General features: G+C 46.3%; 3 protein-coding genes across 3 annotated transcripts; 2 read left to right on the top strand and 1 right to left on the bottom strand.

The window, feature by feature from the left end:
* The first annotated feature begins 1222 nt into the window (after positions 1–1222).
* On the top strand, positions 1223–7027 carry faah2b (fatty acid amide hydrolase 2b). Its single transcript, XM_062449844.1, has 11 exons — positions 1223–1523; positions 1967–2049; positions 2328–2464; positions 3117–3326; positions 4300–4419; positions 4681–4816; positions 4990–5105; positions 5545–5666; positions 5954–6065; positions 6215–6400; positions 6616–7027. Exons 1-11 carry the CDS (start codon positions 1338–1340, stop codon positions 6789–6791), a joined length of 1584 nt encoding a protein of 527 aa, XP_062305828.1. The 5' UTR covers positions 1223–1337; the 3' UTR covers positions 6792–7027.
* A 359-nt stretch (positions 7028–7386) lies between these two features.
* On the bottom strand, positions 7387–13097 carry nelfa (negative elongation factor complex member A). Its single transcript, XM_062449487.1, has 11 exons — positions 12843–13097; positions 11666–11837; positions 11193–11354; positions 10597–10686; positions 10308–10435; positions 10051–10120; positions 9798–9889; positions 9526–9637; positions 9038–9339; positions 8511–8610; positions 7387–8153 (listed from the first exon to the last, which is right to left on the bottom strand). The coding sequence occupies exons 1-11, from the start codon at positions 13050–13052 to the stop codon at positions 7969–7971; spliced, it is 1623 nt and encodes a 540-aa protein (XP_062305471.1). The 5' UTR covers positions 13053–13097; the 3' UTR covers positions 7387–7968.
* A 447-nt stretch (positions 13098–13544) lies between these two features.
* Positions 13545–15503, top strand: nicol1 (NELL2 interacting cell ontogeny regulator 1). Its single transcript, XM_062449488.1, has 4 exons — positions 13545–13674; positions 13899–14015; positions 14254–14342; positions 14517–15503. Exons 2-4 carry the CDS (start codon positions 13907–13909, stop codon positions 14586–14588), a joined length of 270 nt encoding a protein of 89 aa, XP_062305472.1. The 5' UTR covers positions 13545–13674; positions 13899–13906; the 3' UTR covers positions 14589–15503.
* The last annotated feature ends 906 nt before the right edge of the window (positions 15504–16409 follow it).

A 16409-nucleotide genomic window follows, 5' to 3' on the forward strand; every position in this document is an offset into this window, starting at 1 on the left:
ATCTAAATAATAGATACAATATATACTAAATAGAGGTGAGGAGGAGAGAGAAATATACAGTATCCCCCCTTTTTATATAGCTGTGTGTGTGTCAGACCCATATCATATTACCCTCAGGACCTGTCTCAGCAAAGACACATCTGCCTTTTAAAACATCCATTAAAACATGCCGATAAATGTTACACACAGTATCCTTTTCATCTCTGAATGTTGGACAGACACGCTACATTACAACTCTGTCTGAAGGGGCAAGTCTGTGGGGTTTATACACTGCCACGAGTTCAGTCAGGTGTCATGACAACCCACCACTCCTCCGCGCGTCCTTACACGCCCCATGGTTGACTTGACAATCCGGCATGAGAGAGAGGACAGAGGGTGTTCCCCTACGAGAGGAACTCAGGACAGCTTATTTGATGCTTTGGACTGTGGCCTATGGATTGGTTGGTTAGTTTTAAACAGACTTTTGGGGGACTTTCTGTGGGGTTTTATTGATGCTCGATGGGTTGAAGAGAACCACAAAATTGGTCAGGTTGCCAATGCATGCGTAAGGTCGAGGCTCTAGGTCTGTAACACAGGCAACATTAAGTACTGATCGAACAGACATTTGTGAATTTAAAAAGGCCTATTCAGACAAACTCACCGTATCTTGTAAAATGGTAGGGTGAAAGTTTCACCAACTGGTTAGAAATGCATGAGAAAGGATATGCTGATGGTAGGGGAAATACAATACAATGTTTCTACCCACTGACCTGCATTGCAGAGGTTGGAGGCCTACGTGATAGTTATTTCTGATGGCGCGCCGATATCCGATGCATAACAATGCTGCCACCTAGTGTTAAATATATGTAGCCTAAATTTACACTTACAAAATAATTATATCAATATTATGCTGGTCAGAAAGTAGGTTTCCGGACAGGTTTATAAAAGGTTAGACTAAGAATATGACTCATACCACATAGCCTATGACATGGAACCAATAACGTTCACTCCATAAATTGAGATAAACATGCTTTACAATATATTCATATCTATACGCATTTATTGCATACACACATAAGCGAGCAAAGGTAAAGCAAATGTAAATTATTAGCTGTACACGCCCAGGACAACCATTAAAACGTTAACCATTAACTAATTATCAAAACATAGGCTATTGGTCTCCGTCAAGACCGATCGTGTTTAAATTTTATCATGTGACACCAGCAGTCAACCTATTTAAAGACGGCAACTTGGTGCATGCTGACAGCTGTTTACAAAAAGGGGTGTGAACTCACATAGGCTATGCATTTTCGAGTTGTTGCTATCCACCTGTTACGAGTCTAGTGCAAAGGAATATAATGGCGTTCACCGTTCTTGAGCGAATAAATGCATGGTTACTCGAAGCGTGCATGGGAGTACTATTCGTGATGTTTAAGTTACTGTCGCCGCGGCAGTCCGGTCAACCTAGAAAACTCCCACCAGTTACCAATCCCTTATTGACAATGTCTGCGATGCAGCTCGCGGAGAAGATTCGTCTTAGAGAGGTCAGTTCATGAAGTGATACTCTGGTCTCGTCCGTCACTCCGTTATCTGGGCGTTAGCTACAGTGTCCGTGGTATGATCGTATAAGATGCGTTGTCTGTGTAGAAACTATTTTTTATCTCCATAGTATGGTTTATTTTTTTTACAGCAGCCATAAAAACAATGGACAATGTAAACTTGGTCTGTCCAAGCCTGTTCCTGGAGAGATACCGTCCTGTAGGTTTTTGCTCTGACCCTTATCCAGCAGACTTGGTGGCAGTTTGACAAGCTGAATGGGGTTCATTACAGCTGGTGTTGGAAGGGAAATAATACAGGAGAGTAGTTCTCCAGGAACAGGGTTGGATAGCCCTGGTGTAGATATTAAAGTAAAATAAAACCTTTTGATTCCTTGATCTTGCACACACACACACACACGCACACTAACTGTGTTTTGGTCTCTGAGCAGGTGTTGAGTGTGGAGGTAGTACAGGCCTACATAGACAGGATCCAGGAGATTAATCCTTTGATCAATGCCATGGTTAAGGACAGGTAAATAGATGTTACACCTCTCTTCTACTCATGCTCTTCCCCCTATCACAGTTCCCTCTCCTCCTGTTTCTATTAAGTTGCCTCCTACCTCTCTCATCTATCTCTCTTCATACCTCTTACAATACTTTTTGCCCTGCCTTGTATCTTTCTTTCTTTACCTTTCCCTCTCTCCCTCCTTCCTCCTCTCTCCCCCTCCTTCCTCCTCTCTACGCCTCCCTCCTTCCCCCTCTCTCCCTCCTTCTTCCCCTCTCTCCCCCTCCTTCCTCCTCTCTCTCCAGGTTCTCGGCTGCCCTGCAGGAGGCGGCCCAGGCAGACAGGCTGGTTGAGGAGGAGAGGGGGGGAGAGGAGGTCCTGAAGGACAAGCTGCCTCTGCTGGGGGTCCCTCTTAGTGTCAAAGAGGCCTTCTCCTTGCAAGGTAATGTGCACAGTACCCACTGACCATTACTCCTGTAAACACACAAGTACACACACGACATTCGTCATTCCAATGGTGGAATTATCTCCCCATCTCCATCAGAGACACTGACTGTCTCCCCACCTTCAAGAAAAGGCTAAAGACGCACTTGTTCCGGGAGTACATTAAGAAAGATTTGTTGGATCCAATGTTAGTTTATTCCCTCCAGGAACACAATGACACTTATTGAGGGACTTGCTGCACTTGTTGGTTAGTTGTAACTGACTTAACTACTTGTACTCGCTGTAAATTATATTATTGTTGCTTGCTTTCCTACAGGTACACTCTTGCACTTTTGAGGTTCATGTTGTTTAATTTGTAACTTGTTTAACTACATGCTATTCTGGTTCTTCCCATTGGCACTCATTTGCTTATCACAATGTATGCTCATGTTTTGGCTACCCGCAATGTTTTTGGGGCTATCTCGTTGTTTATGATCATTGACCTATGCACTTCTTGTAAAGCTCTCTCTTGGAAGTCGCTTTGGATAAAAGCGTCTGCTAAATGAATACATGTAAATTTCCTTTACTTCTCTTACTTTCCTCTCTCCTGCTCTCTTTCTCGGTCCCTACCTGTCTCCCCTTCCTTCCTCTCTCCTCATTTCCTTCCCTAGGCATGCCCAACTCGGGTGGCTTGTTGTCGAGGCAGCGAGTGTTGGCATCGGTGGACTCGCCCCCCGTGGCGTACCTGAAGAGAGCGGGGGCTATCCCATTGGGCGTGACCAACTCCAGCGAACTGTGCATGTGGTTGGAGTCCCACAACCCCCTCTACGGCATCACCAACAACCCCTACGACCTGGAGAGGATACCTGGGGGAAGCTCAGGTCTGTTACGAGGCGTGGCTAACTAACGAAGTCAGTACTTAAAGACAGGGTAGGCAATTTGCGAGAAGCTAGCTATTTTAGCTTATTTTTGACACGATTCTAACCAAAATATCCCACCTCCTCCCTTCAAAGCCACTCCCACAAAACTACAGTAACGAGCATTGAGTGGAGGGGTAGAGTGCGTGCAGGTAGGTAGACAGACAGGTAGCCCGTCTAATCAATAGTCAGGGTACCCCTTAATGATTGGTCGTGTTTATTACAGTATTGCGATGCCCACAGATGTCGGAATGATTTAATATTACCGTCAAACCTTGAGATATATTGGTTGCTATCAACACGTGAAGTTACTTTCGGCAAATATGACATGTCGGAAAGTGCTTCTCAACAACATTTCCTACCCTGCCTTTAACTACCTATCTAAATAAGACATTGTTACAGGATGTGATGTGTTCGCCTAATTGCAATAGCACCGTTACTGCTTATTGGTTGCATGTTATCAGGTTTACAAACATTTGCACAATTTGACCTCAGTGCGAGAGGTGGAGACGGTTGGATGGTCAATTGTATTTCTGAGGACTTAGTACCTTTTTGGATTTTACGATCACATCAGGTCACACCATGCTGCTGGTCTCTCCCTTCTGTTGTGTCACTCCTTTCTTCATCCTTGGCATACTTGTCTTTTCTCTCTCGACGAAGGCGGTCGCATTTTTCTCTCCTCCCCTCCCTGACCTTCCCTGCGCCTTTTTTCCTCCTCTTTCCTCATGTTTACCTTGTCTTGTCTTGTGTATTAGAAACTGCAAGTGGCAGCTCGGATCTAAGATGGATTCGAGAGACCGCAGATAGAGTGCGGCTAGTTTAGATCAACACTTGTATTATTGTTTTGTTGATTTTATGTAAAGCACTTTGAGCTGCAATTCTTGTATGAAAAGTGCTATATAAATAAAGTCTTACTTACTTACTTACTTGGCTCCAGGAGGAGAGGGCAGTCTGCTGGGAGGAGCTGGGTCCGTCATAGGGGTGGGGTCTGACATCGGAGGGAGCATCCGCATGCCTTGTTTCTTCAATGGAATATTTGGCCATAAAACAACACCAGGTGATCGTGTGTGTGTGTGTGCGTTAGCCTGTCTGTGGGGGTGTTTGAGTGTGCGTGGCTCTGTGTTGGTCGGTCCCTGTGGGGGTGTTTGAGTGTGCGTGGCTCTGTGTTGGTCGGTCCCTGTGGGGGTGTTTGAGTGTGCGTGGCTCTGTGTTGGTCGGTCCCTGTGGGGGTGACATTTCTCTGGTGCAATGAAGGAAGTAACAACAAAATAAAACAAATAGTTGATACATGCTGACTATGAATGTGTGGTTTATCCAGGGGTGGTTTCTAATGAGCACCAGTACCCTCCTTCCTCTGGTCTCCACGCCGACTACCTCAGCACGGGGCCCATGTGTCGCTATGCTGAGGACCTACTGCCCATGCTCAGAATCATGGCTGGGCCCAACATTCACAAGTATACACACACACATCTACTGTGTTCTCTGCCATGAGAATAGACCAGAGACGTTTGTATTAGGGATGCTAACAAGTCTACATGAAATACTTTGTGAAGTTGCGGTGTAACAGTAGGAACAAGAATTAGTGTTATTAGACGGATACATCACATCGCTGTGTGTGTGTGTCCAGGCTGTCTCTATCCACGGAGGTGGACCTGAGGACACTGAGGATCTTCACCATCCCTCATGATGGTGGTTCTCTTCTGGTGTCTCCTGTGGACCAACAGCTTATTCACGCCCAGAGAAAGGGGAGTGTCACACATTTACATTTATGCATTTAGTAGATACTTTTATCCAAAGCGACTTCCAAGAGAGAGCTTTACAAATGCATAGGTCACTGATCATAACAATGAGATAGCCCCAAACATTGCGGATAGCCAAACATGATGCATACATTTTGAAAACCAAATAAGTCCCAAAGGGAAGAACAATAAGAGCATGTAGTTAGACAAGTTACACACACACACATATATATATATACACACACACAATTTGCCATTTGTAATAAGCAAGGGTACATTGTAATTCTTGGTACTGCTTCTCAACTGTTTCCTAGCGGTCAAACCTAAATTCTATATGGTTCTACACAAGCACACACACACACACCCATGCCCAGACAGACACATACACACCTTTCTCAGTCTCTCTGAAACACCTGTGAGCCAGGTCCTAAGGAAGTTTGTACAGGTGGTGGAGCACCTGGAGGCTGACCTGGGGGTCAGGGTTCAGGAGGTGCGACTGGATGGCCTCAAGTATTCCTTCCAGATCTGGAACACCTTCATGAACCTGCCTGACCACGAGGGCAAGGTGGGGCTCCCACTTTCACCACCACCACCCTGAATGTTATGGTGCTAGAATCATGATGTTATGTTAGCTACTGTATGGGAGTGGAGAATGAGACTAGGTCACCTGCTTGTGTCTATTGCTTTGAGCTTTGAGCTCAGGCAGATCAGGTCAGTATAGCAGTAACAGCTGTTGTGATTGGAGGGTGGGTCAAAGTATAGGGTGTGGTGGAGCAAACTGGTGAAGATGTGTACCTTGTATATGACATGCTAGTTACATGTGTGTGTGTGTGTGTGTGTGTGTGTCGTCAGCCTCCCCAACCCTTTGCAGAGCTGCTGGGGGAGCCGGGGAAGCCAGCGAAGCCCGTGTGGGAACTGCTGAAGTGGACGGTGGGAAGGTCATCTCACACCATGGCTGCCATTGGTAACTTCCCACGAATGACGAATGAATAAATTACATTTGACACGTGAGCCTCACAGCCTTCACATTCAGGGTGTGTGGGCCCACTACCAGTGCAGACGTCTGTGTGTGTGTGTGTGTCGACGTCCGTCCGTCACTGGGTGTGTTTCCAGGCCTGGTTCTGATCGAGATGACCAGCTCCAAAGCGTCTCCGTTCGTCCTCCAGCTGAAGGAGCAGCTTCAGCTGGAGGTGGAGGAGCTCCTGGGGGATGATGGGGTTCTGCTCTATCCCAGCCACCCCCACCTGGCCCCCAAACACCACCACCCTCTTTTCACCCCCTTCAACTTCTCCTACACTGGTGAGACCAACACACCGGTTGTCCAATGCACAACCGGGCTACCAATCAGAAGGTTGCCGGTTCGATTCCCATGCCAAATGACGTTGTGTCCCTGGGAAAGGCACTTCACCCTACTTGCCTCGGGGGAATGTCCCTGTACTTACTGTAAGTCGCTCTGGATCAGAGCGTCTGCTAAATTACTAAATGTAACCCCCCCCCCCCCCTTACCTCTCCAGGCATCCTGAACATCTTGGGCCTCCCCGTGACCCAGTGTCCTTTGGGGCTGAGTGAGGAGGGCCTCCCCCTGGGGGTGCAGCTGGTGGCTGGGAAGAGTCGGGACCAGCTGCCCCTGGCCATGGCCCTGCACCTGGAGAAAGCATTTGGGGGCTGGAGGGACCCTGGTGCCTCTTGAGCCCTGGACCCCCCACGCCAGACCTCTTCCCTGGCCTGGCTGGAGACAAAACCATGCCTATTTATTTTCCAATTAAAATCCCTTTGATTCAGAAGTAAATTCAAGTGGCTTGCTGGTACACACCTGACTGCTGTTGGACATGACCAGTCCTGTGGTCGGGGGGATTCAGCATAAACGCGTGGCAGTTTCAGTATAGTTGCCTTTTTGCACACAACAAATGAAATATTTTTGCATGACATGACTACGTTGTGTACCGTTCCTTCCTGAAATTCTATCAGTAAATTATACATGGACTGTATTATCTGCAGTTCTGCTTTTAAAAAACATTAAATAATCGAAATAACTTAAAGGTAAATTGCATAAACCTTGCTCCAAGTAAAAATACTCAATAAGGCTAATTTATACTGAAACTTCTGACTCAGACCTTTAGACAGGTTATCTGAGGGAGAAGCAGCAAAGTCAGGAAGCACTTTTGAGTCTCACCATGTCCCGTTTTATTTCCTTGCCTTCTTGATGGAAGGATTACTTTTAAAACATTCCCAAAACAGAACTGGACAGCGTTAGAAAAAAAATCATGATAGTCACTCCCCCATCATACTTTTGACGTTCATTTTAATTTGTCCACACCATCCATCCACGTTTTCTCGACAAGTAGGAGGAAGGAGCTGCAAAAAACGCCACATTCAAACATTCTCGAAATGAATAACAGGCAGTCTTTAACTTTGCGGTGTTTACATCAGACACGCAGCTCAGTGGGATAACGCGTGACGACAGGACCAGGGTGTCTCGTCTCTGGCGGAAGGAAGTCGCGGGAGGAAGAGGAGAACTCTTCTTCCAGTCGGAACCGCCCCCTCCCTTTCACCACAAACATTCAGAAATCTGACGGGGATGTTGTTGTTTTGTAACACAACAGTAACGTTAAAAAAAAGAAAAAACAACAACAAACAAACGAAAATAAAGAAGAGTTTTGGTAGTCTTGAAGGACTCTGCCTTTTGGCGACGCAGAGGCACAAAGAACTACAAGTCCACAGCCTCTCAAGAGCTGGATTTGGCCAACGTGTGTGTGTGTGTGTGTGTGTGTGTACACCATGTACATACAGAGTCGAAAGAGTGTGAGTCTGTGAGCATGTATGTGCATGAACGTGTGTGTGTGTAGTAAGTCCCACAAGCCCTGTTCTCAGGACGCGTTGGGGATGGGTTTGTATTTCTTGAGCCGGGTCCACTGGCCTGTGGTGTAGTTCATCTCGAACACCGTGTCCACCAGCATGGTGGTGCTGCCTGTGCCGTCCGCCTTGGGCAGGATCTCCGTGTGTTCGCTCAGCTTGATCTGGATGATGTCACCCTGCTCCGGGCACGGGTTCTCTGGGGAGGGGAGGGGCTGTTAGTGTCATTTACATTTAGTCATTTAGCAGACGCTCTTATCCAGAGCGACTTACAGTAAGGACAGGGACATTCCCCCCCAGAGGCAAGTAAGGTGACGTGCCTTGCCCAAGGACACAACGTCATTTTGCACGGCTGGAATTGAACCGGCAACCTTTTGATTAATAGCCCGATTCCCTAACCGTTCAGCCATCCGACCCACCATTTATTACGAGTGACCCCATCCAAGTTGCTATGAGTTACCCAAGGTCATATCTAAGTCAATTTGATACTTTCTCCACTAAAGTTTTCAGCATACAGGCCGCAGGGTGCTCCTGCGAGCCAGGCTGTGTGTCGTACCTCTGGATCCAGCCATGAAGCCCAGGATGAGGGCCTTCTCTGGCCTCGTCACCTTGTTGGCTGTCTTGAACATCTCCTGGGCCGCGTACATCTGATCTCTCTGGAGGGGTAACCACACGCACATATGCAGACAGAGAGAGAGACACAGTATGAGAGAGGGGTTTCCATATTCATCAGCAGAACAGGCCTCTACCACGAGCCACTTGATGAAGGGGTGAGCTTGATGAAGGGGTGAGCTTCACAGCAGGTGAATCGACTAAACGGCGTCCTCATGCGGGTCGTTTGTTCCAACATGTAGCATTTTAGTCATTTAGCAGACGCTCTTATCCAGAGCGACTTACAGTAAGTACAGGGACATTCCCCCCGAGGCAAGTAGGGTGAAGTGCCTTGCCCAAGGACACAACGTCATTTGGCACGGCCGGGAATCGAACTGGCAACCTTCAGATTACTAGCCCGACTCCCTCACCGCTCAGCCACCTGACTCTCCAGCTGAGAGACGTGCAAGCACAGCGAGCGAGGGGACCCACCGTGAGCGACAGGTTCTTCTTGGGCTGGGGCTGCGGAGGCGTGGGCTGCGGCGTGCTGGGGGGCTGGGCGGGGGTCTCGGGCTGGGTGGCGGTGGCGGCCGCCGGGGGGCCGTTGCTGGCCGGGGTGCTGGCTGGCGTGCTGGGGGAGGTGGGCGCGGCCGGGCTGGCCGTGCTGGCGTTGTACATGGGCGTCCGCTGCTTGAACTGGTTGGGGAGGGTGGCGGCGCCCGCGCCGGGTGTGGCCGACTCCTCGGGCTGCCGGCCCAGCTGGAGGGCGTCGCGGCCTGACCCGCCCGCATTGGCTGTGGGAGGAGCAACGAAGGAGACCGCCATGAAACCAGCCGACAAACACCATGTCACAAACCATAAGGAAATGGGGGCAACATGGCCTAGGGAACCACCCAGAACACAGCCCTACGAAGAATCTTATCCTTTTGTATTCCGAGAGCTATGACACACACACACACACACACACTCGTCCCCCTCACCTGGCTGTGCCTCTGAGCTGGGAATGTAAGAGGAGGAGGGGACCATGCTGGGTGTGGCGGGCAGGTAGCTCGTGGAGGGCAGGGCACTCTCGTTGTTCAGGGCCCCCAGTTTCTGCAACACACAAAAGGTATATGAGAATGTGCTTCTGTGAACGAGAAAGGGAGGGAGGGGGGGAGGGAGAGGAAGAGTGACAGATGGAGACATGAAGTGTGTGTGTGTGTACCTGTGTGTGAGTGTGTGTGTACCTGTGTGTGTGTGTGTGTGTGTGTACCTGTGTAGAGACCAGACCAGCAGCGTAGTCTGGAGTAGCGTTCTCCACCACCGCCGCCTCCTCTTTAGCTGCCTTCTCCCCGGCCTCTGTTTCTGTAGGAGACCAGCAGCACACACACACTGAGCACCTGCTGAACACCTGCTGTATGCATCAACAGCAGAAGCCACTGGGGATATAGAGAGCGAGAGAGAGAGTAAGAGAGAGAGAGTAAGAGAGAGAGAGCGAGAGAGAGGTAGAGAAAACAGTCCTTTACCGAGAGTCTTTCTTCTTCTCTTTGCTTCTCTGCCAGCTCCAACCATGTCCAGCTCTGAGATATCCAACAACTGGAGGCAAGTAAATATACATTTTATGAATAACCTGTCTTGTCCAGCAGGGTTGATATATCATCTGACAGGGGGTGAAAACTGTCTTGGTCTTGGACATTAAAACGTGCAGCGCACGGACGCCCTGGGAAACCAGAGTAGCAATGTTGGGCAACGACAGAGCAGAACGTGACGGCGCCATGGTTACCTTGACGCCCCTCTCCTTGCGCAGCGGAGTGCGTGCGGGGGCGATGGGGGTGCGGTTGCTGGGGGGGCTGAACATGCTGGGGGTGGTGGGGCTGCGGAAGGGGGCTTTGGGGATACCCTTGAGGGGCGCTGGAAAAGAAACGGGAGTTTTAAAATCTCCAGTTATCGATACAGACATGTTCAACTTGGTAGATAAGTGAGTGTGTTTCTCCATTTTAATGTGTGTGTGTGTATGAATGTGTGTTTTGCTGCATGTGCATGTGTGTTTAACGTGTGCGTGTCAGACTCACTGGTGGTGTCTAACTTCTTGACCAGACCTCGACCTTTGGCGTGGAAAGGCACTCCAGCGGTCTTCTTGAGCTGCTGAGCAGTTTCTGTGGCTGCAGACAGGAAGAGGCCAGATCTGAACAGGACTCAGACAACATGGAAGAGGCACGCACACCACCACTACAGAACACACTGGTTCTGCAGCTTCACTTTGCTGTTCGAAACTTTTTTTTCCAACAAATACAATATATAAATCGTGGGACTGGATTATTAAAGATTGAGGCTTTCTTGGTAAACCGATATTAAATAACTAAGGTGCCAACCACCATATGGCTTCTACCTCTCGTTCAAAAGCTGTTCTCACAGGATTGCGGCGTTTGTGCCGCCCCGAAGATGGAGGACAGTGGCGGAGTGTATTTTATTTTATATTTAAATAGTTGTATTCTTAGAAATAGTTAAACTTTTGTACTTTTACTTAATTTAAGATTCGTATATGTTTAGTGTTTTGCACCTCCCTGCCACAGTAAATTCCGTGTTTGTATAACATACATGGCGAATAAACCGAATTCTGATTCTGACAGTGGAGGAGTGTTACGAGCAGAGGAGATGGGGGTCTTACATTTCTGCAGCAGCTCTGCCCTGAGGGTGGCGCTCTTGGGCTTCCTCTTCAGCTGGAAGTGTTTGACAGGGGGGGTAAGGGGGCCCACCAGGGTGGTCAGGGCACTCTTGTTCAGGTACTGGCACTCCAGGGGCAACATGACCGACGCCTCACACTCACTCACTGCAGCCAGGGGGGGAGAGGGGGGAGAGGGACGGGTAAGAGGGGTGAATAAGTAGACAACAGCAACAGGTGTCATTTTGAACTTTTTATGCATTTATATTTTCTTTATCTGATTCAGTGCACACTGCAAAGAAATAAGAGGTCCCTCTGAGCTATCATCCGGACACATACAGCACAACATGCAGACATGCTTGCTGTTACATGCATATATACTGCTGTGACTGCAAAGATGATCAGAATAAAAACATTAAATGTTTATCTAATCTAAGAGACTTTTAGTCTAACACTAAACCCATGTAATGACCCCTGACCTTTCTCTCTGAGTTCCCCAAGGATGTCCTGTACGTTGGGGTTCTGCTCCTCCAGGTCCAGGTTGAGGGAGCCCGTTTCCGGGAAGGACTTGAGGATGTCTGCCACCATCAAGACCCACGGCTCGGAGTCAACCGTGGCCAGCTGGATGATCTCTGACAGGGCCTCCTTCATCTACGGAGACAGGAATCAGAATTGTTAGTTGCACTGAGAGGCAAAAACTGCCCGCGTTATTACGGAAGGAACAAGATTTTTTTTCTTTTTTCTTATCATTCAAAGATGTTGGTGTTTTAACGCTGACGTACGCGCCAAAGATATGCGTTATTAGCAATAGGAGGCACATCATATATTCACACATATTATGTCTGAGTCGTTGACACTGACGTGACATTCTATTTAATTATCTAAATGTACAGCAAGAAATCAAGTTAACCACTCGAGTCAAGAAAATTCAGTCACTGCTGAGAGTATCAAACTTTCGGTGTGACAACTTTATAGTTAGGCTAGCTACGCCCTCCGCGAGTCAGCATGGGTTGGTAAACTAGCCAACACACCGTAAGCATGCTAGCCTAGCAAGGTTCTGCATGTTTGATAACAAGAACGTCATGTTAAACTACGGTTTCCTTACAAGCGGCAAGCTATAGCAGCTAACTAACTTTGCTAACTAATACTGTGCAAGCTTGCGAACTAATGCCTTACTCGACGGTTAGTTAGCTAGCTAATTAATTTAACATGTTTGCTAATAATATACGACCAGGTAAACAACGACATTTAACAGCTAGCTGGCTAGCAATCAAATAGCCTCTAACTACAATCATTAACTAAGGGCAATACAGCAAGTTCCAAGATGCGGATCCAGCTAGTTAAATAGCCTAGCTGGGTTAGCCAGTAAACAGTAGTACAAACTAGTCTGTTGCTGTTCATAGATTGCTAATAGATTATGATTAGCTCGTATTAGCTAGCTAGCCTAGCAAGTCAGATATGGCAGATGTGTTATACACTTAAAGACGTCTGGGCATATCTTAATATAACCTTACGCCGTGCTTCAATGGACAATGTCAGTGTAAGTCATTCGTGTTCTTTATGTCTTTGGAAACAAGTCATACAACTTTATTCTAACATTTCACAGCTCGCTGCACTGCTAGCGCTCGACCAGCATAGAGTCAGTCAGAAACCCACCTCATCAACAGTCCGCCTCGGGAGATGCAGCATCCCAAGCAAGAGTTTTAGCTTCACCGGAGGCGATAAACTCGAAAAACACAAACGTATATTGTCGATAACGGATACCGTGAGGAGTGAAGCAATACTAGAAGGTGCCCACAGTTCGTCCGTTGATCCTAGTTTATTATGAAGCCACAGGCCGGTGTCGCTATCCTTCATCGACGCCATCTTGGAAAAGAAGTGTTGAGTTCGGGCATTTTAACAGGCTACCTAAGAAAACATAGCAGGGGCAAGAGGACCCACCCACAAGCTATTGATGTGAGAGATGAAATAATTCAACATTAATCTAATACATCAACCATAAATTCACTCGGAGATGTTATAATATATCCCTCAATGCATATACATGCTGCACATCCGACAGGACAGTGTGCCAGAAATAACGGTCTGAATGATTATATTTTATTGAAGTTGCGAAAAAGTTGTGTCTTTAGTTGTACTGAGTTTTTGTGTCTTTAGTTGGACTGAGTTTTTTTTTTTGTGGGGATAGACTGCCCCAGAGGGTCAATGTGATGGAAAATTAGTTATGTCAATGCAACCTTTAGTTATCAATATGGATGTTTTATTCGTTTTACAAAACTGCTGATGAAACTAGTGTAGCCTACTTGCAAGAATTGCAATCACTTCCATGGTCATTTCTAAAATATTTTGTCTTATAATGATTACGGGATTTTTAAAGGAAGGAACTATTGGTCTCAAATTTACGCATGCGCCTCACGGCAAGTGATACGGGATTCTCCGGAGGTGTGCATCCGACCAGTTTTTGTTCTCCTTAAAATATTGTAAGATTGTAAGTAGCCTGTCTTTATTTATCAAATATATGTTATCATTACGTACCTAACGTCTTGTCTTTAACTGAAATGTTGTCTTTAATAAAAGCAGACCATAACATTAACGTTGCTTTGTTTAGATGTTCGCATTTTTTACTAGAAGACATTCAGATGATGTTGATATACGGATTCTGAAACAATAATTCGCTTAACATGTCTGAATAACAATGCTTTGTGTCCGTAGCCATCAATATGGCATCGATCGGCTATTTGCAAGCGACTATGCTTCTTCTAGCGGTCCAGCTTCTCTGTTATAGGGCAAGCAATGCCGAGGAGACGGGGACCGTTATACCTGCCGAGAGTAAGTAGATTTTAGGCCTTCTCCGGCCTTGTAGGCTACGCGAACCAATCCAAATACTATAGGATAACACAGCATAATCTGATTTTGATACAATTCAGGAGTTGGTTAAGATATTAATGTGATATCAAGGGGTCACAAAATAAATTGAGCATATGACATTTCATGCGCGTTTGCAGTTGTCCGTTTTGTACACCTATAACAATGTTTATGATGTTGATTTGTTCGCTTTGCGCTGTAGGCCGACCCTGTGTGGACTGTCATGCATTTGAATTCATGCAGAGGGCCCTGCAAGACCTAAAGAAGACTGCTTTTAACCTGGATGCCAGGGTAAGTGCTAAATGCAGCACTTTATTTTATAGGACATCATCTCACCTGTCTACACACAGTCAATCGCTTTATTACCTCTGTCTAAACTGAAAGTTGGACAAATAATGTTTCTCTGTGTCCTGTCCTCTCCCTCTCTCCTCCTTATTTGTTTATTTCTCTATCTCCCTCCCCCAGACGGAGACTCTAGTACTACGGGCTGAAAGGAAAGCCCTATGTGATTGTATGCCCACAAACTCCCTGCGCTGAGCTGTGTGTGTATGTGTGTGTATGTGTGTCTGTCGGTACCTTTGCCACTCCAGGTCTCACCCTTCAAGGTTCTTCATCACCACATGACTCGTACTTAACATGAAATATGACGTTGTATTTTGTTATTCTTTTTAAATTGTAAACATAGGCACTTTATTGTTTCTGTTCAAATATTACTTTAGATATTGCAGTGGCTTAATGTGAATATAACAACACTAGAAGTGTCTGACCAACTGCCATTCACCCAGTTGTAGAGATGAAGTCTATGTATGTCATGTTTTTATATGGATAAATCCCACCGCTGTTCAATGTTATAAAAAAGAGGTTTAATAAGATGCACCTTTTTAACTGTTTGACTTCACATCATGTTACATAGGTAGGACACATAAGCATACTTATTAAGAGTGTTGCAAGGGTTTCTAGAGATCACTCAAGTGCACAAAGCGGTAGTACTAAAGCCTATAATACACCATCTTACGTCTTCAGAATTGTAACGATTTTTTTGTTGTGAGTTTTACTAAACATTTTGACCGAGATGAGGAAGAAAAGGTTTAGAATATAGATTCTCTGTAGGGCAGAATTTTCGTTGCATGCAGCACCCTAGTCTTAGGCAAATTCTAGGCGCATGCACATTGTCTTGTACACACAGCACGCAGGAAGTCTATTTTGTCTTAGGTCTGCATGACCTATAATACAGATAGATTCATTAAAGAGACATAGATTCATATGAAGCACTATAAATAAAAAGGGTTTGATAGATAGGAGTGGGATAGTCAGATGTGTAGCAACATATACTTAATGGCTGATCACTTTGGTATTTTTCTTGTTGCTTGTTAAGAAGTAGCCTCATACTTTATATGTGAAAATGCTTGTAGAGGAAAACTGTTTGACGGTCATTAAAGTTATTGTTCCATTTGTCTGTGTTTTGTGGTATACTATGGAATGGGCCAAACATGAATTACTCGATCAATCAGGACAGTTATCTGTTTTTGCCTGTTTAGTTCCACATGATCTGTCAGCCATTAGTAGCTTTCTTTTAATACAGGAAATAGTGTTAATGTTTCCATGACTCAAGCAAAACAACCACAGGAGAAGGGGTGAAGCTTTGGGCATGTGTGAACTCAGAGTTCTGGAGCCCTATTTAACTTACCGGTAGTACCTTTAATAAAAGGTATATTTTATTGTTGGTCTAGTCATGGTTTGATATGAAAAAAAAAAAAAACTGTCATCGTCCAACAATGAACGCAATCGGTTTAAACCTCTTCAAGCTGTCTTGCACAGAGCCTGGTTACATACACTGATATCTTTGACCTGAAATCGCATTATTCATAAAGGGGATTACCTCCTTCAGAATCTGGTGCAGTTCTTTCCCTGAACACCAGGGAGACTCCTAAATCAAGCCAGGACTCCAACAAGGTCGCTGGGGTGCAGACTGCAGTGGATCAGGAGGCTCTGCAGAGCAAGCAGGAAATAAATAACTACACCACCGGCAAACAGAAATCAGGGATGTGTGCTGGACAGGCCGACTAGGAAGCTTCCTATTTTTTCTTTTCCAGCTTCCTGTTCTGCTGCAGTGGGCAAGCTGGAAGACAAACCTGACAGCTGTCATCCCTCTGGCAAGGCCAAGTCGGGAGTAAACGAGGTCATTTTAATTGACCTTAGTCATCAGTAAAAAAAACAACAAAAAAACCTGCACAATCAAAAAGCGCACTTCATAATGTTTGGGAGGTGGGGAGGTTTGGATGGACCCAAGATTAATCTCTGGACAGGGCGAGGAGGGATGAACGAGAGTAGCCGAAGAGTTTCTTGCCTGGCGAGGGA

Source organism: Osmerus eperlanus, chromosome 23, assembly GCF_963692335.1.
Source record: "Osmerus eperlanus chromosome 23, fOsmEpe2.1, whole genome shotgun sequence".
Classification (NCBI taxonomy): Eukaryota; Metazoa; Chordata; class Actinopteri; order Osmeriformes; family Osmeridae; genus Osmerus; species Osmerus eperlanus.